Below are 22,607 nucleotides of genomic sequence, written 5' to 3'. Positions count from 1 at the left end.
GGCCAGCTGGCCAGACGTATGCCATGGGCTGCAGCCAGAGTGGCACAGAGACAGGGCCAACAACTCTTACACCTTAGTGATCTACCGTGCCGTATTTTTCTCTCATTTTTCTCTCGCGCTCCTCTTGCCTTTGAGACAGGTACAGTGTCAGGGACAACATCTCCAACTTCTAAGTCTACCAAGCCCCTGGCTACTGCTCTGAATGCTAATGTATTGATTGAACTGAGTGGATATTGGTTTCCTAAGAGTATCTGGGTGACGCTGGCAAAAGGGTACTAACTTTTCTTCCTTTTGCAAAAATCACGTACTCTTATAATAGCTCTAATCAGAAAATGGGTCCTGGGGTCTGGACGTCCCTCTGACAGAGACTTACTTTTACAGGCATTGCTGTTTCGACCTTCAGCGGGTCTCCAAGGTAAATCGTGGTAGAAATCCATGCACAGTTCACAGTTTAAGCCCTTGGTATTATGCCTGCACATGCAGTGCCCATGAACCTTGAAAGTTACACAAACAGGAAAGAGCAAAGTTAGAGATGCAACCTGATGGCCAGGTTTTCTCCACAATCAGTGGAAGCGATAAACCCCTTTCCTACTAATCCGCATCTCTAGCTCAGCGCAATGAAGATTTGTTTTAATTCTGTCCCTCCCTGAAGGGAGTTCTGTCTTTTTGGTGGCTTGAACTCCCATCTCTAGGAACAGTTCCTATTATATAATGGATACTCAATAAATATGTGACTGAAGTAGGGATCAAAGAACCCAGATGAACAAAATCGGTCACTTAAAAATTAGAAAAAACAAAAAACAAAAAACAAAAAAAGCCCCACAAAACACAAAAACTAGGTACTTAAGAGTTAAAAAAAAATCTATGTCAAAAAGAAACTTATTGTAAGAGAAATCAACAAAAGTTATAATGCAGAACTAAATGTATGCATACCACTGGAAACCAACTCACATTACTGCAAATTTTACCACTAAGTCACAGAACAGAATGGGTTTTTCTGCTTCTTTTGTTTTGTTTTTGACTTCAGGCAAAGCACTTCATTTTTTTTCCCAACCGAAATGAGATTCAAAATATTAATCATTTGCCACATTCACATTTGCTTTTTTTCTTTAAGAAAGGAAATCTAAAATCTTGGGGGGAAAAATATAAATTATTTTGCTTTGTGAAGGGCCTAGGATGCACTCTTTTGCACCGTGTCTCTGGCAAGATATGCCTAAGCCCCTGAGGCACGTAAATGATAAATTCTTTCAGTCTACCAAATATGCATGTACTTAGGCACCTCACCTTAACACTAGTTTCTACAGAATGGAATTCAGGAACAGGACAGACAGGTCCGCCCTGGACTCACCTTGACAAGAGTGCAGTGAGCAAAAGACTAAAATCATCTCATTACAAGCCAGTTTTCTGCAGACTGAAAAACAGACCCAAAGCACATGCCACAGGACCCTACAGTGTCTGAACTAACAGCATAATGTACTGAGACCCGTGACAGTGACGGGCCTGTAGGACTTAGCTACACGCCAGGCTTGTTATCCTGCAAAGTAAACATTATCTACCTAGCATTCCCTGAAAGATGTAGCAAGAGATTACAAGGACAGGTCCTCCCTTGAGGCCCCATTGAAAATGCCACTTTATCTATGCAGCAAATGTTCCAACTGGAGCGAATGAAGGCGGAAGTTTCAGGCAGTTGAATACACTCAATCCTGGACCTTCTTTGATGAGGACTAATGATCTTTGAAAAAGCAAACGGCAAGTAAGGAAGACTTACGCTCTTCAACAAGGGAGGCCCAATGTCTAATGGAAGGAATCCTGGGGCAGAGTCCAGGAGGGTAAGATTTGAATTTCCATCTGCCATTTATTTAGGGCCCTTTGGTGAACTATTTAATCCCTGCTCTCTTCTTACAAGGATAATTGGCTGAATAAATCCTGTTTAGCTCTAAAATCCTGTGGGTCAATAAGAATGAGCAGTTCACTTAGAGACTGGCAAAATAACCCCGACTTTCTCCATTTGGCAAATCATCCAAACCCGCAATTTTTAGAAGTACGTAATTTGACAACACGTATATTTGGCATAAAAGTGGGAAAAGAATGAAACTAGAAGAAATATATAAAGAAACAAAGCCCATTGGATTCCGAAATCATATTTCGTGGTTCCAGGTTCAAATGTCCAGGTTTTCTGGACTGGGATCACTTTATGCCTTGTAGCATAAAGATGGGGATGTTTGTGGTGTCTAATCTTCCCTAAAGGAAAAGATGCACTGGCTATGTGGAAAGCTTTTTCCTCCTTATTGACTACAAAAAAATATCTATTGTAGTAGCAGCTTGCTGCAACAATTTCCCAAAATTAGTTCTTCGCCCATGAAATGAAAAGCTTTTATATTCTCACAGTCTAAGAACGTTAACAAAGAGAAAACCATCCACCACCAGTAATGGCGGAAAGAGCTCCAAGTCAGTCTGGAAAACTAAAACCCCTAGAAATTGTGTAAGGTTTAACCTAAGACGAGATTCAAATTGCTTTCCGGAATCATCTGTATGAAGGAGAAAGCCCCCCCACAGCACTCACTCACCATTCCTTCTACTTCTTCATTGATTCCATCCACAGGGGCGCATTCGCTGGCATGACCGTAGCAGAAGCAATTTCCTCGAACCACCATATCATAAACTGCATAGTAATACTTTTCCCTGATTTCCATCCGGGAATCCAAAAGGTTATCTCCCAAAGTGTGGAGCTTCACAAACTTGATTCTCAAGTTGGTGATTTTTAAGAGATCTACAAAGGTCACCAAGAAGATGAAAAGTCTGATCACACAAGCAAGACTTGTTTTGCAATTATGCAACACCTCTTCTCTTTATAGAAAGGCACGGCAGATAAAAATGCCGAAGTAATGGAAAGGTTACCCCCTTGTATGATCTAGATGACCGTGCCAGTAAAGTTTAATATACTGTGAGTCTCTGGAAGAAAGAAGGTTTGCTGCCTCCTTACTAGTTTAGTAAGAACATCTATTCTGCGACGGATGTGCTTGCAGACTGTTTCAGGAAAAAGCGCAAAAGCAGAGAAATTTAAGAACATGGCTGCAGGACTGCAAGAACCCACTGGCACAGAGTAATCTGAACCATCGCAATTCCACGCGGTGCCCACAGCAACTAGCGTCGGTCTCAAAATCAGAGAGTTCTATTCAGATAGGAGGGGGTTGAGCGGCACACTCCAATTGTCTTCATTATTGTAAGATAGAACCTCAAAATCAGAGAGTTCTATTCAGGTAGGAGGGGGTTGAGCGGCACACTCCAATTGTCTTCATTATTGTAAGATAGAACCTCAAAATCAGAGAGTTCTATTCAGGTAGGAGGGGGTTGAGCGGCACACTCCAATTGTCTTCATTATTGTAAGATAGAACCTCAAAATCAGAGAGTTCTATTCAGGTAGGAGGGGGTTGAGCGGCACACTCCAATTGTCTTCATTATTGTAAGATAGAACAAAACATTTTCGTGCTTATTTTTGGAGAAGAAAATACTCTCTGACATTTCCCACCACAAAGATGAAATCCAAGTTGCTAAAATAGATTTAACACTATGGAATAACTACTATCCAGGGACAGAAGGTCTCCATCAAATTTCTACACAACGTCACAGTCTCCCACTTTTTTGTCCTAGTTTGCCATCCACAGCGAGGCATAGGGATAAAGGAGCTCAGTATTAGGAGGTTGGGCAAGTTTTTGCTTTTTCCCCCCTAAATGTAAGTTACTGGTAGGCCAATTTCTCAGATCTTTTCTTCTCTCTCCTGGGTCTATAGATGAATGCTTACTACAGAAGCTGGCTAGCAATCACATTCTATTAGTAACCTGATAAGCCAGAAGCCATTCCACCTTCTCTACCAATGCTTTCATCAATTACTAAGTGGGCCCCAAAACACCGATGAGTCCATCAGTCCTCCTATGCCCTGTGTAGCCTGGGGTTTCTCCCAAGCTTTACTTTCATTTGGGCTGATACATTCTCATCAGTTACAACAGGGAACAATGGAATGACGGGGCGTTGGCCCCACGCGTCAGATACATTCAAAGCCCTGATACAATTTTAACTACTGAAAATCTATGCAGAGCTTACAATGAAGACTATAGAAATAGCCGTGGGTTGAAAGAGAAAGTCCATGAGTCCACGCATTAAACTTAGGCTCTTTGTAAAAATCAAACACAAAACAGAGAAACCGTGGTACGACTTAGCTGAATGGAATTTATGAATGCCAACATTTCCTCCTGCACAGAACGAGCACAAGCGCCTATTGACAAGAGGCCAGACAACAAAGCTGGAGAGCAGCTGGAGTATTTAGAAGCCCTTGAACTGATCTTTGTGGAAGGCCTCAGAAGAGCAAATATGCTCCTTCCACTCTCTCCTACGACAGTTAACAACAACTAAGCCTTGTATATTGACCGCTGTTGTATACTGAGGCAAAACCACTTGTGAAGAGAGTCTCTGAGCTCTCCACAATAGGGACGATGAAAGAGACGTTGTTCCCGCGAGTACAAGGTCAATCGAAAACGTGATCAGTTAAAATGGACGCCTCTTGAATTTTTCTGAGGCCATTTAACAATGAAAAACAAGGAACTATAATGGCAGCCAATTTTCCAAGTCCCACAAATTTCACCCAACGAGGAGCAGACCACGAGTCCCTCTAGGGCCCCGTGAGGTGTTTGTCCCGGAGACCATGTGGACGTTTCTCACAACTGGATTTGGAGAGCAGGGAGGGCAGGCCTCACAGAGCTCACTCCGAAATGCCAGAACTGGATGTGCCATTAAATATTTGTTTTACAATAGAATGAATGAGTGAATTACAATCCAGAGACAGTCTGGGCCACACGTAAAATTAATTTAAGTGGGGAAATAGCACTTTTCTGGCAATATTTCCTGGACGCTTTCCCTTCTACTCTTTCATGCTTCATGCTGGGAGGTTCCATGGCACCGTGGTTCCAAACAAGGCCATCCTCAGTGAGGAAGGAGCACCAAGAATTGGTCCTGCCTCTCTGCTCAGCAGACTACACCTTATCCGCAGGACAGAGAGTCTCATCCCTTCACTCTGAGGAAGGGGACTGGGTCCACGGCGAGACCCAGGCCGTGGCTGATGGCACCGTCATCAACAGCAGCTTCTTTGACTCACTGAACACTTTCCGTGTGTCAGGCACGTTGGAAAGTCGTTTACAGAACTCCTTTTCCCTCCATAATGACCCTCAGGTCACTATTACTATCTCCACTGACAGATGAAAAAACAGAGGCTAAAAAAAACCCAACTGTAACCAGGTTTAAGCAGGTTATTTGCCCCACGTCACAGAGCTAGGATATGCTAGAAATGGGATTCAAACCCAGGTCTGTCGGACTCTGAACTCTTTTAAGTAGTTCACATTTTGCCTCTGAAGATGATCGAAATGTAATTTTTTAACAGCAGAAGCATGGATGTTAAATGTTGGAAAGAACTCTAAATTTAGAATCCTAACGTATGGCTTCAGGACCTGCCTGACACTAAATGGTCATGTCAGCACATGCATGTTATTCTAACTCTCTGAGCCTCAGTTTGCTCATCTGTTAAATGGAAATGACAACCGCCACCTTACTCAGCATACGGAGCATGGCTGAGACTTCGGATTCTCCCCCAGAACTCTCTCTTTTCTTCCTTTGATAGTAAGAGCCTTAGGCAAGAGTGTGAGAGGGCACATGGCCGCCTACCTAGAGAGGTTTCCCAGTGTGCCTTGAGGTAGGGTCATGTGGCTAATTTTGGCCAATGGGATATGGATAGGGGCCACGTACAGTTTCCATGTCGCTTGCCCCTCTCTTCCTCCCATCTCATAGGTGGGGACAATGACATGGTAGTGTTCGTCTAGCCCCAACCATGTGGATAACGACTCTAAGATAGAAGGGAACTGGGTTGCTAGGGTTGCCAGATTTAGCAATAAAAATACAAGATGCTCAGTGAAATTTGAATTTCAGATAGTTAATAGTGTTTTTAGTAAAGTCTATGCCAAATATGTCACATGGGACATAGTTATACCAACCCAAGCATTACATGGAATATCCTTGTACTAGTCACAAGCATTACGTGGGATACGGTTATACTAAAAAATAACTTGCTATTTATCTTCAATTCAGATTTAACTGGGCGTCATCCTGTATTTTATACAAGTAGGTCTACTTGTATCATCCCTCTGGATGATTTCCTAAGACAGAAATAAACTTCTATGTTATTTGACCACTATATTTTTGGGGGGACCCTTTGTTACAACAGCTTAATCTATACCCTAGTTTATATGTATTTTATATATATACATATACATGCATATGTACATGTATGTACATTTTATATATATATATACATACATACATATACGTGTATATGTAAAATATAGAGTACATATATATAATATATAGCATAGTATATAATATAGTGTGTGTGTGTATATATATATATATATATATATATATATATATATAATATATATTATACTGAGCAATAAAATAAATAAGGTATTATGACCAGCATAATTGTTTGAGTACTTAGGACATAAACTTTTTTGATTCCTGCCAATTTCAAGAGCCTCTGATTGGGTACTGCGAAGAAAAAAAGGAAATAAAGATGGTGGATTTAGCACTGAATATTTAGATTCTGTGCAGCAGTGCTCTGGGTAAGAGTTCTTCCATGATTGCGGTGTTCCATCAAAGCTGTTATGTGAAAACAAGCTTACTCTGTATCCTCGGACTATAAGGATCTTCTATTCTGAACGCGGGATCTAAAGCACGAAATATCACCTAAAAATAGATAGAAGAGTAATGGGTATTTTTGCAACGATCAAAAAGGATTTGTACATAGAATGTAAAACAAAAACAGCAAACAGACCTCTCCTTCCGTCGAGGGTTCAATGTCAGAATAGCGGGAATCACAGATTATATCATCCACTTTTTTCATGGGGCCAGTTGAAATGCCTGGAAATGAGCCCTCACAGTCATAGGCAAAGTATCTGTACACACCCCAGGTTTTCCCGAAGTCAGACGATCGTTCTATCAGCATCGCGGCCGGACGGAATGTCTAAAGGCAGGGCAGAAAAGGCTCATTTGATGTTTTGCACTGATGATCTGCATTTCTCAAAAAATCTCAGACAAAGGTATCACTCCACTGTGCACCACAAACCCTGACTGCATGGGGTTGGTATTTCAGACTGTGGCTGGATTTCAAATACTTCAGGCTGTTCCATGGAGACTCCTCCTGTAGGAAAGCGTCTAGCCTTGAAATGTTGCACTTTCTCCCACCCTGAGAGAGATTAGTAAACTGTTTCTCTTTAGGAGTGGATTATAACCAGGACCCTACAGTAAACAAGTTTTGGTCTAGTCAGTCACCACCCATAATTAGATTGACTAGTTTGAGTGTTTGGTCTTCATTCATTCAGCAGTTGCACACAGACACCTGCTCACTACCGCGCGGCGGTCCATATGCTGTAGACGGCCCAATGAAGTGTAGATATAGGTATAAATCATTTACAACACGAAACACCAGAGTAGAGCCTCATGCAGTGCGCTCAGGGAAAACAAGAGGAAGGAATGACTAACTCAAGAAGCTGGGGAATCCTATAATTCCACTCCTGGTTATTCCATTACCCCAAGAACTGAAAACAGGGACTCAGATGGGTGCTTGTGCATGAATGTTCGTAGCAGCACAATTCACAATGGCCAAAAGGCAGAAACAACCCAAGTATCCATCAAAGATGAATGGATAAACCAAACATGGTATACACATACGAAAAGATATTACTCAGCCGTAAAAAAGGAATTCTAGTCCTTCCTACGTCATGGATAAACCCTAAAGACATTACACTAAGTGAAAGAAGCCAGACAAAAGGAAAGACAGTATAGGATTCCACTTACAAGGAAATGTCTTGAATAGGAAAGCACATAGAGACAACAAGTAAGTTAAAGGTTACCGGCGGGGGGGAGGGGCCAACGGGGAGTTATTGCTTAATAGAGTAGAGTAGGGTAGAGTTTGTATCTGGGGTGATGAAAATGTTCTGGAAACAGACAGTGGAAGTGGTTGCACAACACTGTGCAACATATACACCTAATGCTACTGAATTGGATACTTAAAAATGGTTAAAATGGCATATTTTGTGTTATGTACATTTTACCACCTACACACACACACACACACACACACACACACACACACACACACAAGCCAGGGAACGCTTCAGAGAGAAGACGGCATCAGACTGGATCCTAAAAGGGTAGGTGTTTTCCAGGCAGGGAGTGAAGGTGGCTACACGTGACAGAAGAGGTTGACTAGGGCAGGGAAGTAAGGAATTTGCTCGCCACGCTAAGGGGTTTCCTTTATTTTTACACCATGAAAGGGGAACACCAGAAGACTTAAGTGGACAGAATGAAATGATCAGACTACACGTCAGAAAACCCCGTGGCACAGCTATCAGACATGGAAAAACAAAAAAACAAAACAAAATCAAACAAAAAACAAGAGATGAGGAAACCAACTGAGAGGCAGAAAAAAAAGACGAAGGTCTTAACTCAAGCATTACAGTATGGATGGATGGAAAGGATGCAATCAACCGTTCTGAAAACTTAGTGAATTGAGCCAAATATATCGAATTCCACTTGGCGATCAATTTGGTTTCAGTGGAAAGGGATGGAGAGGAAAGAACCACGGGTGCTTGAGTTTGAGTAGCGGGGGCAACTGTGGTTAAGAGCAAAGCCACAGAAGAGAAAGAAGCCATTTGGTTTTGGACTAGCTTCATGTGAGGGGACTCCCACTGGACAGACAACTGGAAACAGTGGTCTGGCACCCAGCTGCGTGAACGGAGCTTGAACCGTGGATCTGGAAATCACTGTTGGCATAAAACACTTGACACCTCCAAATATAGAGGGTAGAATGTCCTCCCAGAGAGCAAAGGGCAAGATGAAGGAGCTGCAATCATTGCTCCAGAAAATGCATCCACACGGGACTCGACAAAGAAGGAGAGTGGTGCCTGGAGCTTTAATTCCATTATGTCATAACCTTCTGTTATGGGCCGAACGGCATCCCCCCAACTTCTTATGTTGAAGACCCAACCCCCAAGATCTCAGAATGTGATTGTATTTGGAGACAGGCTCTCTGAAGGATCAATTAAAGTAAAATGAGGGCTTAGAGTCCACCCAAATCCCATGTGACTGGTGTCCTTCTAAGGAGAAGGAATTAGGAGATGGAAATGTACAAGGCAAGACCATGTGAAGATAAAGACAGCCATCTACACACCAAGGAAAGACTGAGGCCACAGGAGAAACCAACTCTGCCCACAGTTCAGTCTTAGACATCAAGCCTCCAGAGCCATGAGACAATACATTCCTGTTGTTTAAGCCACTGAGTCTGTGGTGCTTTGTTATGGCCGCCCTCGGAGACTAATATACCCTCACGACACACTTTTCCTACAGATGAGGAAAGAGGCTCAGACACCTTAACTGACCTGCTACCTAAAGGCAGAGCTTAGATCCCAGTCCACGTTGAACTTGGCCCAAACCCATCTTTCTGCCTCACTGGCTCATAGCATAATAGCAGGCTGACAAATGGAGGTCAGAGAGGAAAGAGTAAAAAGACAAGAATCCTGGAAACTGAGGCAGGACAGAGATTTCGGAGGGTGTGGTGGAGGGGGTGAGCTGGAAATAAGAGATGAAGCAGAATGAGCACTACCATTGGGCACAGGCCTCGATGCCACAGAAGGGGGTACGTGCACCTGGGAGATGGACGGCACATTATGGCGGAGGGAGAACAGGCCAGGTGAGCCGGCTGAACAAACCCATCCCGGACACACGCTCACCTCCGAGTTAAAACCAATGTTGGAGAGAAATCGGAGTGATCACTAATGGTGAAACTCGTATATCCCCAGACATACTTTGCCTTCCTTAATAATCCTGATGGTTTTCTTCACTGATAAAAGGAGACATGGGTGGGGCGCCTGCGTGGCTCAGCTGGATAAGCGTCCGACTTCGGCTCAGGTCATGATCTCCCGGTTCATGAGCCGGTTCGTGAGTTTGAGCCCCGTGTCGGGCTCTGTGCTGACAGCTCCGAGCCTGGAGCCTGCTTTGGATTCTGTGTCTCCCTCTGTCTCTGCCCCTCCCTAGCTCATGCTCTGTCTCTCTCTCTCTCTCCTTCAAAAATAAATAAACGTTAAAAAAAACAAAAAGGAGACAAGGGTTAAGAAAATGAAAGGTCACATTTTGACAGACTCTTTGACTTACTCACTTACTAGGTGCTTGAATTTTTACTTTTTTACTTATTCAGGAATAGAAGAAAAGGATACTTTATTAAACTCCAGGGCATGAGATGAAGAATTTGAAAGTGGGGGGGGGGGGGAGAAAAACCCCAATCACTAAGTTAGCCAAGACAAACTCACCATGAGACCTGCCTCCTGGGTGGTGACATCTGGGGACAGACTAGCCTAATGTCTCTGTGTCACAAGGGAGCAGAGAGGAAAAGCCTTACAGGCAGTTCTGGCTGTGCTTTCTCTCCCTCCCTTCTGGAAACTCCTGAGTCCCAAAGGGTCACTGAAGAATTATCCAATTTCCTGTGGATTTCCAGAGCTGTTGGAAACCAGGACAACACTTCTATGTAGAGAATGGAGGCCCTTCCCACTCCTCCCTGAGTCTCCAACATGCTCAGGACTTATACTGGTGCATGGCCACCTCTGATTTTTTTTAATGTTTATTTTAATTTTTTATAATTTTTTTTAATGTTTACTTATTTTTGAGAGAGAAAGAGAGAAGGAGACAGAGCTCGAGCAGGGGAGGTGCAGAGAGAAGGGAAGACACAGAATCCGAAGCAGGCTCCAGGCTCTGAGCTGTCAGCCCAGAGCCCGACACGGGGCTCGAACTCACGAACTGGGAGATCGTGACCTGAGCTGAAGTCCGACGCTTAACTGACTGAGCCACCCAGGCGCCCCTTTAATTTTTTTTTAACGTTATTTATTTTTGAGAGAGAGAGAGAGTGTGAGCGGGGTAGAGGCAGAGAGAGAGAAGACAGAGGATCCCAAACAGGCTTTGTGCTGACAGCAGTGAGCCCAACCCGGGGCTCGAACTCACTAACTGCGAGATCATGACCTGAGCCAAAATCAGGCGCTGGACCGACTGAGGCACCCAGGCGCCCTGCCACCTCTGAACGTCTACTAAGCAGAAGCGCTACGATTCTGGAAACATCTGGCTGTCTACAAAAGCAAACCGTGTATACGTTACATGAGCTTCGCTAGCCCATGAAAACCCAGTCCACTTAGCAAGCAGCCATCTCCACAGCCACTCCACGGGTGGTGTTCTTCACAACTCCCACCCCCCCCACCCCCGTCTCGCCACTGTCACTCTATCACCACCCTCCCGCCTGCTCAGCTTGGACATCCAAGTGATCTTGGATTCACCCCTTTCCTGCTCTCCCTTCCACTGCTCTGCTTCTCATCTTCCCCCGATTCGGGGCTGAACCTTTTTTTTTTTTTTATTTTTAACGTTTATTTATTTTTGAGAGAGGGAGGAGGAGGCAGAGTGCAAGCAGGGGATGGACAGAGAGGGAGACACAGAATCTGAAGCAGGCTCCAGGCTCCGAACTGTCCACACAGAGCCCGACGCGGGGCTCCAACTCATGAGCCGTGAGATCATGACACTTAACCAGCCAAAGTTGGACGCTTAACCCACTGAGCCACCCAGGCGCCCCCGTGGCTGAACCTTTGATCCCAGAGGGTCCAACTGACGACTCCCATGGAAAGTGGGCAATGATTCTCAAAGGCATTATCAGTGGCAGGTAACAGAGCTGGCACCAAGGGCATATACGTGATTTGCAAAAGCTTTTCTGGTAATACTTCCAGGACGCCTGGGTTGCTGGGGTGGTTCCCTCCTACTTGAGAATCAGGCCCGGCTCTGCATTAACACCAGCACCCTCTCAGGTGAGCCCCCCATTAGCACAGACCTCAACAAGGGCCTCCCCACGCACCGTCGGTTCTCACTGTCCCACGCCCTCCTCTGTATTTCGCCTTGGCCATCTTCCTGAAATCCAGTCTCATTTCCTTGTCAGCGGCTCCCTGTTTCCTATATAATTAACACCCCTCAGCCAGCAGCCGGGGACTTTCTGATTGTATGTAACCTTACTTCCCTTTCCCCCTCACTGCCCTGAGCTCAAGGCTAATCTACGCTGAACAAACTCTGCCTGAACTGTCCACCACCAGAGCTTTGCTCTCAGACGGTTTCCTCTGCCAAGAACGGCTTTTCTTCCACCTCCTCCCACTGAGGTCCTGCTCACCCTTCCTGGCCCAGGTCACACACAGTCCCAGACCGCTCCTGATGAAGCTTTCTGCTTTATCCCAGGCTAAGATTACTCTCCCCGTCCTCGGTGCTCCTACCGCACATTGCAATCGTCTGAACTTCTGCTAGAGCTCTTAGCACATTCGTGATGTAAGTTATCTGCAAGTGTCGTTCGCCCCCCCGGGGCAGTTTCTTACAAACAGAAGACAGCTGAATTCCTTTATGCATGTATTCATTCAGTAAATATTTGTAGAGCAATCACTACCTGCCAAGCATCAGCAGAGAGAAAAGCGATCATATTCCCATCATGTGCCAGGTGGCAAGATTATGCCTATTCCAGAGCAGAGGGCAAGGTCACACGGCCCTCGAATGTAGGTGTTCTTATTCTTCCCACTCTCCCTTCCGAAGAGGAAGCCAAAGTTCTGGCCACATGTGCCAATAAGGGGCAGGATGAGGATTTATCTCCAAGTCTGTCCAACCCCATAGATGTTGCTTTTCGCACAGGATCTAAAGCCCAGAGGTTGAATTCTCTCTCACTAACTACAGTCTGACAACCTGTACCTATTCTTCTCGTCTGAGTACAGCCCCCCTGCCTCCTGTTTTATCTTCAGCATTTCATCGATGCAGAATTCATCGATGCAGAATTTCATCGATGGCCCACTGTACTCAGTTGGATGAGTAATGACAGAGTATGTACCCAAAGGACTTGGATGTAAGCAAACTCAGAACTTCCCACGTATGTGAACAGACACCCTTTCCAAAGGAAAAGCCAGGACCATCAACACGAATAATGATAGTTTTGTGTATTTTTAGGTGTCACATAACATGAAGGCAACATCCTCATGCGTGGTTGAGTTTTGCTTCTAACCACCAAGCAGAGGGCATGGTCAATGACGGGAGGGGGCATAGTGTCGAGTTGCCTAGGGAAAGCCCCCCAACCTCTCCGCCAGTATCCGATGTCACAGTATAAACCTTCCTCCCCAGCAGCAACAGCACTTCTGGGCGGGGGACTGAGGAGAGGGGCTCAGGCCTGGGAACCGGCAGTCTACATCCTTCCTGTCATATTTGGACTTCCACGCCCACCTGTGCTCTTGGCCTCCCAGGCTTTGGTGGAGGACACGGTGGGACTTTTGTGGCTACCTGCCCACATGCTAAATCTTTCCCTGGCACCTTTTCCTAACCTGACGGGGTACAGATAAGGCCCCCAACTCCAACCCAAGCCCACTCAAAAGTGATTTTAATCTGAGAAGCCATAAGTAAATTATGGGTTTTATGTGCATCAACATGTACTTTAAGCCATGTGAAGTCGGTCATTTCCAGGCAGCTGCTTATGAAGAAACAAAGGGACTTTGTACAGAGAAATTCCCTAGCCCTGGAGTCATTTTACATCTCTAAAAGAAAAAGGATGCGAAAAATGCACATTTAAAGAAGGCATACACATTTCTTAAGGAACTGTAAAACCGTTCCCACAACTTTTGCAAAACCTTGAAAACTAAAGATAATGCACTTCCTTTTCAGTTACCAAGCTCAGCATTAAAACATCGACACAAGGGATCCAGGATTTACTCTCCAGATGTTTTATTGTGGTTTGGGAGAGAGTCAAAGCTGCCTCTCTCCGTGGGGAAATAAAACGAGATCTAATTAAAAGTTTACAGTTGAATTACCTTAGAATAGTGGCTCGCTCTCTCCTTCTTGCCACAAAGATTGAGTATTTGTTAAACATGGTTATTCATGTCCATCTTTAAAAAGCTGATCAATTATGCCAATTTACGGCAACAATATTTAAGTTCCCACTGAGGCCAACTCACAACAGACATCCATACCGAAAAGGGAATTACACAGCGCTCTCGACGTGTCATTTGCGAGAAAGTTATGAATTCCTTACCTTGAAAGTCATTATGAGATGAGTAAAATGGAATTCTGCTTCCAGATCCAGTTGGATAGTTACGTTTTCCACGCCTATAGGAGATTTTTTCAAAATTCAAAAAGGAAATAGTAAGGAAAACAGGAACATCTGTGAACGGTCGGGAGTATTTTTCTTGAATTCTCTTTATGCCCTGCACAGAACCCCTCTCGGCGCTCTATCTGACAGTGAGGCTGAAGACAAGACCCCTTGGTCTTGGCTTAGGCAGGGAGGCCCGGGCCAGAATGAACCTTCAGTTTTCCTCAACTCATTCTGGAGCTCCACATATGGACTCTGCTCACCGGAACAAGACACCTGGCGGGAAGCCTGGAGTTGCTGTCAAGAAAGACAGCTTCTGCTTAGGACAAAGTAAAACATCTTCCCAAATCTAAGCCAAGGGACTCTCCAAGGGGGGGAAGGAAGGGGTCCGCTTCCTGTGCACAGCAGGGGTTCAGTTTGCAGCCTAAAGCAGGGGACTTAATCCTCCTGGCGGGGGTGGGGTGGGGTGGGGGGGATACAAATATTCCTTTTTTTTTATGCAGCAGCAAAGAAAATCAGAGCCTACCGCGTCTGTTACTTACACTCCCATTTAGAAAGACGTTATCCCTGATGGGGAAGCCTTTGGATGCATCGCCACAACCGAAAAAACAATGCCAGAGACAAAGAATCGGCCAAATAAATAAACTGGCCCAGAACAAATACTAGCGTCTTCCCTTTCAGGGGAAAGCCTGAACAAACAAATGAGCCTTTGCGCCGTCCCCTGAGTCCCCTGAGGGTCGGTCAGTCCCGCCACACAGAAAAGACCACTGGAATTCCAGAGATAGAAAGGACCCCCTCTCTCATCTTGGGCCCTCAAGCCCACCTGTTTGCTAAAGGAGAGCATTTCCCCCTTTCCTGTGCTTGAGAGCACTTTAGGGGTCCACCTTCTAGAGCCTAAGAAGTCTTAACTGCAGGAAGACAGGAATGTGTCAGAATGAATCATGTCACAGGCTGGTGTAGTTTCAGGAAATCAGTAGGACTTTTGAAATAAACTCTCCCACTGGAAAACCGCCAAGGCAATTGTGGGGGGTGGGGGGGTGGTCACTGAAACGGATATGAGTTAGTTGGAATGTTAAAGAAAAACATTATAATCATACTAACTAACCTTATCTAACTTATTAAAAAGAACCGTCTTATAAACCTACTCTGGACATTTCTGAGTGAAATGTTAGCTAAGCAACTACGCAGCTCTTCTCTCCCAGGCTTTTAAAAACCTGCGAGATTTGTTCAAAATGAAGAGATAACAAAAGATAACGTAAAGTACCAACAGGACCAGTACCATTTCTGCAATGTAAGAAAATATGCTACAATGGGTACACTAAAAGCACATTCCACTTTAGATTTATAACCTGATAAAAGCAGTAAAGTTTGTATGTGTGTGTGTGTGTGCGCGCGTGCACGCGAGCGCCCGCGCATGTGTGTTTCAATATGGGAAGAAAAATCCACAGAGAAAAGAAACCAAATCATTCTTCTACAGAGTATTTGACTTCTGTCCGACCTAGAAATAGATCGTTAGGAAGGGTAAGTGAAAAGTAGCTGTACACGCCAACCCTGTTTCTATGCCTGAGCACCGATAATTTAATGCCACCAGGACACTGGACAAAACCCACAGAAAATGGATAAACTCACATCCATAAAGAACATCCCCAACGGTGAGTTATCAGACAACACGGAGGGGACAGTACTCATCAGTCTGACTTTCGGAAGACCAAACTCCAGCCCAACATCATCTGATCTCTTGTGACAGACAACACAAGCCCCTCTACTTGAAGATCCCTTCCTTCTGACATTTGGGACTCTCTCGTCCAACAAATTCAAAGTTGCAGAAATTGATGAAGTCCTGACATAACCAAGAAAAACCCTTCTCTAGAATGACAGCACATGATGAACAACTTTACCGTCTATCAACTTGATACTAACGTTGAGGCATTCTTTTTTTTAACTTTTACTTTTAATTTTTTTAGAGGCATCCTTCTAATTGTCTTTTCATTTCACTGGAAGAATGTGGGCAGTCAGGACATGCTCCCGCTCCCTGTTTGGAATAAGTTCTATGCTATTTCAGAAGTCCTCTGTAACTTAGGTACAGATTTATAGAACCTTCTCTTTCACACTGAACGAAGATAACCTCCTAAAAGAATTGATAAGGCTCTAATCTACATGCTTTCTAAGGACCAGCCTGTCTCAGTCTGGTAACCTATGCAGTCCCATGGCTGACCAATAATCAATCCTCCCTAGAAACCAACAGTTTTCTAGAAAGCATGTGTAACTTCATAATTAATGACAAAGAAGTGTATTAAGGGAGTTCCTCTTTACAGAATGTTAAATGATGGCAAACATCTGAAAATGTCCCAGGCGTAGGGCATATAATAAAAAGATCTAGCACAGTCGATGCTTTCTATGACCATCCCTAGGTTCACTTCTTTGACAGCCAAAATTCTCATACTCTTTTGAAAGATCTAATGGTCCACTGTTAATTAAGAGACACAAGAACTCTACCTTTATTTCCTAAAGTTCAGTCTTCAAGTTTGAAACAAATGCAAAACTAATTTGGGCTTAGTTTCCCGGTGAAGTAACATCAAATTTAATGAATTTACTAAACCCAAACCCAAAAGGCAAAGGAGGAAAAAGGGCTGAATTCCCATACTCACTAAAGGAATTGGGTTGGGGTCATATCCATGTTGACAGAGTCATTGAAAATTTAGATTTAGTGCTGCTTCACAGTACTATTACTGAATTTTCTCGAGATGGAAGGAAGGTGTTGGTAGAAGTGGGGGCTGATTCTGCCCTTTCTTTTGGGGTTGATCCCAAAGAAAGATGCTCTATTTTGGGGAAGATTAAGGGCCTGAAATAGCGCAGGGTCTCCCCCCACCCTGGCCCCATCCTCCCGATACACCCTGCCCCTGTAAAGTCTCCCCTCAGGGTAAGGACCAGGAAATATCCCTTTGGTCCAGCATGAAAGACTGCTTTCTTATAGAAAGTGCATGCTTCAGGAAGGAGGATCAGATTTTACCATGAGAAGTTAGTGCTTCAGGCAGTAAATCTGCCAAAGACCATAATTACAGGGCAGAGAAATCAATCGAGATTACAAATACCCAGGAGCCTGCGAGCCCCTTCCAGGTGACCAATCTCACTCTACAGAACTTCCCACACCAACCACATACCATTTTCGGATTGCCACCAAATCTTAAGGCGGTTTGGAGCAAATGTAGTGACCACATTTTCAATGAGATGACTGTCAGGATTGAGGGTCTCATGATAAGGATCTTGTGAATTGCATATGAAGCATTTTTTGTCCTCCTGAAAGCAAAGTTAGTTTCATGAGTGTAGGAAGCAATCTCTCTCTTTCTCTCTCTCTCTCTCTCTCTCTCTCTCTCTCTCTCTCTCTCACACACACACACACACACACACCCCAAAAATCAAGCCCACAATACAAAAATCAAACGTGCTTGCTTCAAGAACAATGAATGTGTCCAAATTACTTACATGCCATATAATATGCCTTCCACTTTTTAACTCATGGAGTATGAATTACTCCTGAAAACTTCCTCCACTCTTGTAAATTCAAGGTCAAAAGTAAAAGAAGGCATTGTTTCCACAAGCTAGTACTTGAATCAAAATGAAATTTCTAGGCCTAAGCCTTCATCTCAATGAATAATAGCTAGAGAAGCTTACACTTAAAGCGAGATGTGGAAGAGGTATTAGAAAATTTTTGCTGACATGCTCTAAAGCAAACTGAAAAATGAAAGGAAAAAAAAAAAACAACTCACGCAGCCTGATTTTCTAAAACCAACATAATGCAGAGGCCAAGTGTTAGGCGAATGTATTTAAGAAGCTTTGGGAAATACAGAACCAGTTTTCCGAGCCTCTGCGCTGCCCCAGCAGTGAATCAAGGGTAGCAGCTTGTAGGGAACATCTACAAACTACTCAGGATATTGGGGAAGTGGGTACCTGCCGGGGTGAACCCACTATAAACAGACCAACTCACACAAGGCCAACATGCACTAAGATGGGCACCCACAGAGGTCCACATACACCTCACGAACAACATTTAAGCAGGGGTGATATTGTGAGGAGGACAATACCCACGGACTGGACTCTTATGTTTGTATTTAGTTAGCTATTAGTTATCACCTTCCTCCCCAAAGGATTTAGGGACTAGTGAGATGTACTAAGACAAAGAGAGGGAACAGAAGTCAGGAATGCAATGGGACCAAATACTGGACAAAATACTTAAGATTCCTGCCTCAGTTTTCAGACCCATTAAATGCTTGAGAAAAGTGCACACCCAGGCCCTTTCTCTCGGCTCTGGTATCTACAGAGAGCACTCCACGCTTTCACGGCTAATCACGTAAACCAGAGAGTTTAGCTCTGGCTGGCCTGTAAGACAAACAGTTCAATTCTCATTCTGGTCAAAGCCGGTCTCAGAATCTGGTGACTCATTTACAGGATGTCCTCGCCTCTGAGGTGAATGTTAACATAATATTTTAGGTAAAATTTACATGCTAATATTAGAAAAGGTAACATCAACGGCCTTCATTAACTTGTAGTCAAGAAAACTAATACTGGAGAACAATTACCAGAACTTAAAAAAAAAAAAAGGTTAATTATAGCCACCCTTCTAATCAGGAGGAAACAGTCTAGACATCTCTGTATAAACCTGGAAGCAAATGAGCGGAATCCACTTGACCACATTCCTCTGGTTTAATTTATCAGGTCTACAGAATGGGTTCCCTTTCTGCTTTGGAAAAGTGACTCCATTTTAAGGCATCTGTGGTGCAAACCGTAGGACATCATCCTTTTCCCAAAGGGCAGGTGTACAGGTAGGCGGATGGGCCAAAATTATAGCAATTGCCTCTGGCCCTTGCCCTGCACGTGAGACTAGCCTGCCTTTGGCTTGCTCTCGAGGCCAGAAATATCCGCATACTTAAAAAAAAAAAAAATCAAGGAAAAGGCTTCTGATTCTAGGTAGCTTATGCTTTGTCTTCTTTTAAAATTAGTTTGGACTTTTTAAAAATAGGACTTTTGAAATCTAAGATCTAGGCCTACTTTTAGAAAGGACACCCTGAAATTTCATTTTGGTCCTCCTCTACCAGGGTGCCATGGCAACCAGGGCATTTGAAAAAGTATCTACTGGAGGATAGATGGGAACAGCACCACACCAGAAAATATTAGGTTCAGTGGCTAGAGTGACCTCACAAGACATCTGTCAGTGCTACAATACCCCTCCCGCAAGCGCAAGACTTAGGAAAAACCCATGATCACTACTCAGTCTAAGAAAGAGATGATGGACTATCTCTTATGCACATTTCCAAGGAGGACAGATCACAAAACAACAACAGTGGAGACTTCTGGAGGCCTGGGGTCAGGATCCCGGGCAGGGGCCAGGTCTGGGCGGTCCTGACTTTCCATAGGGACTATGCGGGCGGTGGAGGCGGCAGGAAATGTATGGCGGATGCAACTGTGCAAACGGAGATGGAGCAAAAAAGGGCGAGCAACCCATCTAATCCCGGGACTCCCCGACTGGCCGCGCTTCCTATCTGGATAGCTGGCAGGATGTGGAGTCCCCAGCGCCCGGCCCCTCTGGTCTGGACTGGAGGAGGCGCGCGCGTGCGCAAAGCCTAGGGCTGGGACCTCTGCCCTCACCTGGAGGTGGCTGACAATACAGTAGGGCTCAGGCTTGTGCAGCCCGCACGTCGAGGTCACCGAGAGCTTTTGTGCTCGGCCGATGAGAAGGTCGCCAGTGGCGGGGTAGCAGCTGCCCTCCGCGCAGCCGTAGCTGAATTCGGGTTCTTGAGCGCGCACTTGGGCTCCGCACAGGGCTGTGGAAAGGGCAGGCGACAGGGGAGGTGGGGAGGAGGGCACAAGCCGGGGGCGAGCCCAAGCGAAAGGAACAAGCAGGGGCGGGAAGAGAGTAGGTTCAGAAGAAAGCAGAAAGCACAGAATAGAGGCACAATGGAAAGATGAGCGCGGGAGAGGCCAGGACGTGGAGAGGGTTCGGAAAGAGACATGATGTCAAATTTGTCCAGCAGCCCAGATCATTCCCGGGAGACCCTCATCCGTCCCGGGCAAGCAGCTCTGGTCACAAAAGGTAGATGTGCAGGCCAGCCACCTTGACGTGCCTGTGCCTGGACCTGTGTGCGGGGAGGCGACAGACGAACTGCCTATGTGCATGCGAGTAGGTGGGTGCGTGTATGGACCTCGTGCGTGCGGCAGCCTGTGCACCCTCAGTGTGAAACCGTGAGTATGCATGCCAGATCTGTGAGTGTGGGGTCACGGATGTGTGTGCATGCACGCTTGGGGGGTCCCGGGCGCTCAGTTGGGGGCGAGGTGGTGGGACTTGCAGGGGACGCCGCTTTCCCGAGCAAGGGGTGAGTGAACAGTCCCTGTGGCTTTGGAGTGGCTTCAACGCTTCGTCATTCCAGGGAAGCACCCGGCCCAGCTGTTTCTGGCGCCATCCGGGGGCAAACAGTGATGGTTAATTGAAACCACATGGCCCCAGTCAGTTCCCAAGACTAAGCCTGTGCTCAGCTTGGGCACTTAGCTGGGAAAAGGGCTCCAGGGGAGCCCCCCCGCGGCGAGCCCCCAAACCCATCCCAGGCAGCCTGCCCCCCGCCCCCCGCAGTGGAGAGACCCACGGTGAACACGCCAAAGGTGCAAAGCCCGAGCAGGGGCCGCGGATCCCCAGTTCTGGGCACCCAGCCTCGGGGATGCGGATCCGCGGCGATCCTCGCGCGCAGTCCTCAGCCGCCAAGGAGGGCGCTGGCGTTTAATCCTGGGGCGCGATTCCCACCCCAGCCCCTCTCCCGCCCCCCGCCCCCAGGCTCCCGCGAAGCCGGGTCCAACGGCTTGTGGGGTTTCTTCCCAAGCCCACTCCTCTCCCCACCGCCGCGGCGCAATTACCTAAGAAACTGAAAGCGAACACCTGGAGCAGCCCCATGGCCAGTCCCTGCACAGCCGAGGGGACACGGCGGAGGAGGGGAGAACGCACCCGCCGAGCCGCCTGCCCGCTTTCCCCGTCTTCCCTTCTGGAGAGGTGGAGGAAAGAAACACAAAAAGAGAGAGCAACTGTTCAGAGAGAGGAGAGGGGCCCTTCCATTTCCTGCCGCTCCCACGGAAGCGGGGGGTCGGAGGGGAAAAAGCGCTCAGCCACTATGTCCTCCTGCCCGGGCGGTGCGAGCGCTCTCCCCGCAGCCCCGAGCCCAAAGAAGGGAATTAGAAAGTTTAGCCTTGGGAGGAACCGGGGGAGGCGCCTCCGCTCATGCGCACACGCAGAGCAGGGGCTGAGGGGGCGGGCGGCCACCGCCGGGGGGAGGGGGTGAGGTCCGGGTCCCACCCTCCCGGGGCGCCTCTTTTGTTTTAAGGCCGCGCCTGCGGTGGCCGCGGGCGTCAGGCTCTCCCGGTCTCCGGTGGGGCCACCCCGGGGTGCGCATCGCCTGCCGGAGCGCGGGGGGCGGGAGGCGTCTGGGCTGGTGGCGGAGGTAGGTGTCGGGATCGCGGCGAGAGACACCCCCACCCCCTCCCCGGCGGGACCTACCGCGCACTCGGGCGTTTACATTTGCAAGGGGTGAGTCACGAAAGGGTACCCGGGGCCACAAACTCCCGCCCCGAGCGCCCGGGAAAGGCGGGTTAACCCTTTAGAAAGAGGGTCGACCTGTCAGGTTTGTTGCCTTACAAAGAAGGGAATCCGGGATCGCGAAGCTTGGGCTGGACGCGACGTCTCTAATGTCACCACGCGAGGCGACGAAACTGCTATTCCCTAGGCTTCTTTTGCGCGCACATTTATTCTGCACCTGCCACCCAGGTGGCCACGGCATCGAATTGCCCCGTTTAATTCTGTTTTAAAAAATCTACTTACCTAAATCCAGACGATGGCTCTAATTAAGGTCGTTTCTCCAACGACACTATTGCTGGTGAAGCGTGTTTCCCATCTCACCGTGACAGGGTTGATTCAACCACGAATGAGACCCCCTTCAGGGTCTCCACAAAGCGCCACCTGGGCAATTCCAGAGAGGGACTCTATGGGGAGAGAGGGCTTCTAATGGCCTTGTGTGCGACCTGTCTGGTTGAATAAGGGGTAAACAGAGCTCGCCCACGTCCTGGGGGCTGGGGAGGGGGGCGGGAAGAGAGGCAGGCGGCGAGACTGCCGCCCTTCCAGTGAACTGGCCCAATTCTGCTGCCTTAGCAGTGGATGGATGGAATCAAAGCTGGGGTTTGCGCAAAAGTGCCCTGAATAAGGGGAGTACAGTTAGTTGGTAGTCCCGGCAGGAGATTTTGCTTGCTTTTAATTACCCCAGAGAGAAGGGTTTAGTTGGTCAGCTTTTAACTTAGCTGCAATGAAACAGGACCCAGGGAAAGTTTAATCATTAGACCA

General features: G+C 46.5%; 1 protein-coding gene across 1 annotated transcript in view; it reads right to left on the bottom strand.

Moving 5' to 3' along the window:
• LAMB1 (laminin subunit beta 1) overlaps positions 1 to 21,746 on the bottom strand; it is a 75,425-nt gene extending 53,679 nt beyond the window's left edge. The window contains exons 1-8 of the mRNA XM_043588591.1: positions 21,137 to 21,746; positions 19,880 to 20,055; positions 17,398 to 17,533; positions 14,180 to 14,253; positions 6,878 to 7,066; positions 6,726 to 6,789; positions 2,568 to 2,770; positions 374 to 494 (exon numbers count right to left, since the gene is read on the bottom strand). Coding sequence (XP_043444526.1) covers positions 374 to 494; positions 2,568 to 2,770; positions 6,726 to 6,789; positions 6,878 to 7,066; positions 14,180 to 14,253; positions 17,398 to 17,533; positions 19,880 to 20,055; positions 21,137 to 21,173 — 1,000 coding nt within the window. The 5' untranslated portion in view covers positions 21,174 to 21,746. The remainder of the gene's footprint in view (positions 1 to 373; positions 495 to 2,567; positions 2,771 to 6,725; positions 6,790 to 6,877; positions 7,067 to 14,179; positions 14,254 to 17,397; positions 17,534 to 19,879; positions 20,056 to 21,136) is intronic.
• Between the last annotated feature and the right edge of the window lie 861 nt (positions 21,747 to 22,607).

Source organism: Prionailurus bengalensis, chromosome A2, assembly GCF_016509475.1.
Source record: "Prionailurus bengalensis isolate Pbe53 chromosome A2, Fcat_Pben_1.1_paternal_pri, whole genome shotgun sequence".
Lineage (NCBI taxonomy): Eukaryota > Metazoa > Chordata > Mammalia > Carnivora > Felidae > Prionailurus > Prionailurus bengalensis.
The sequence above is the reverse complement of the archived record's forward strand: the minus strand, read 5'-3'. Positions and strand labels throughout refer to the sequence as shown.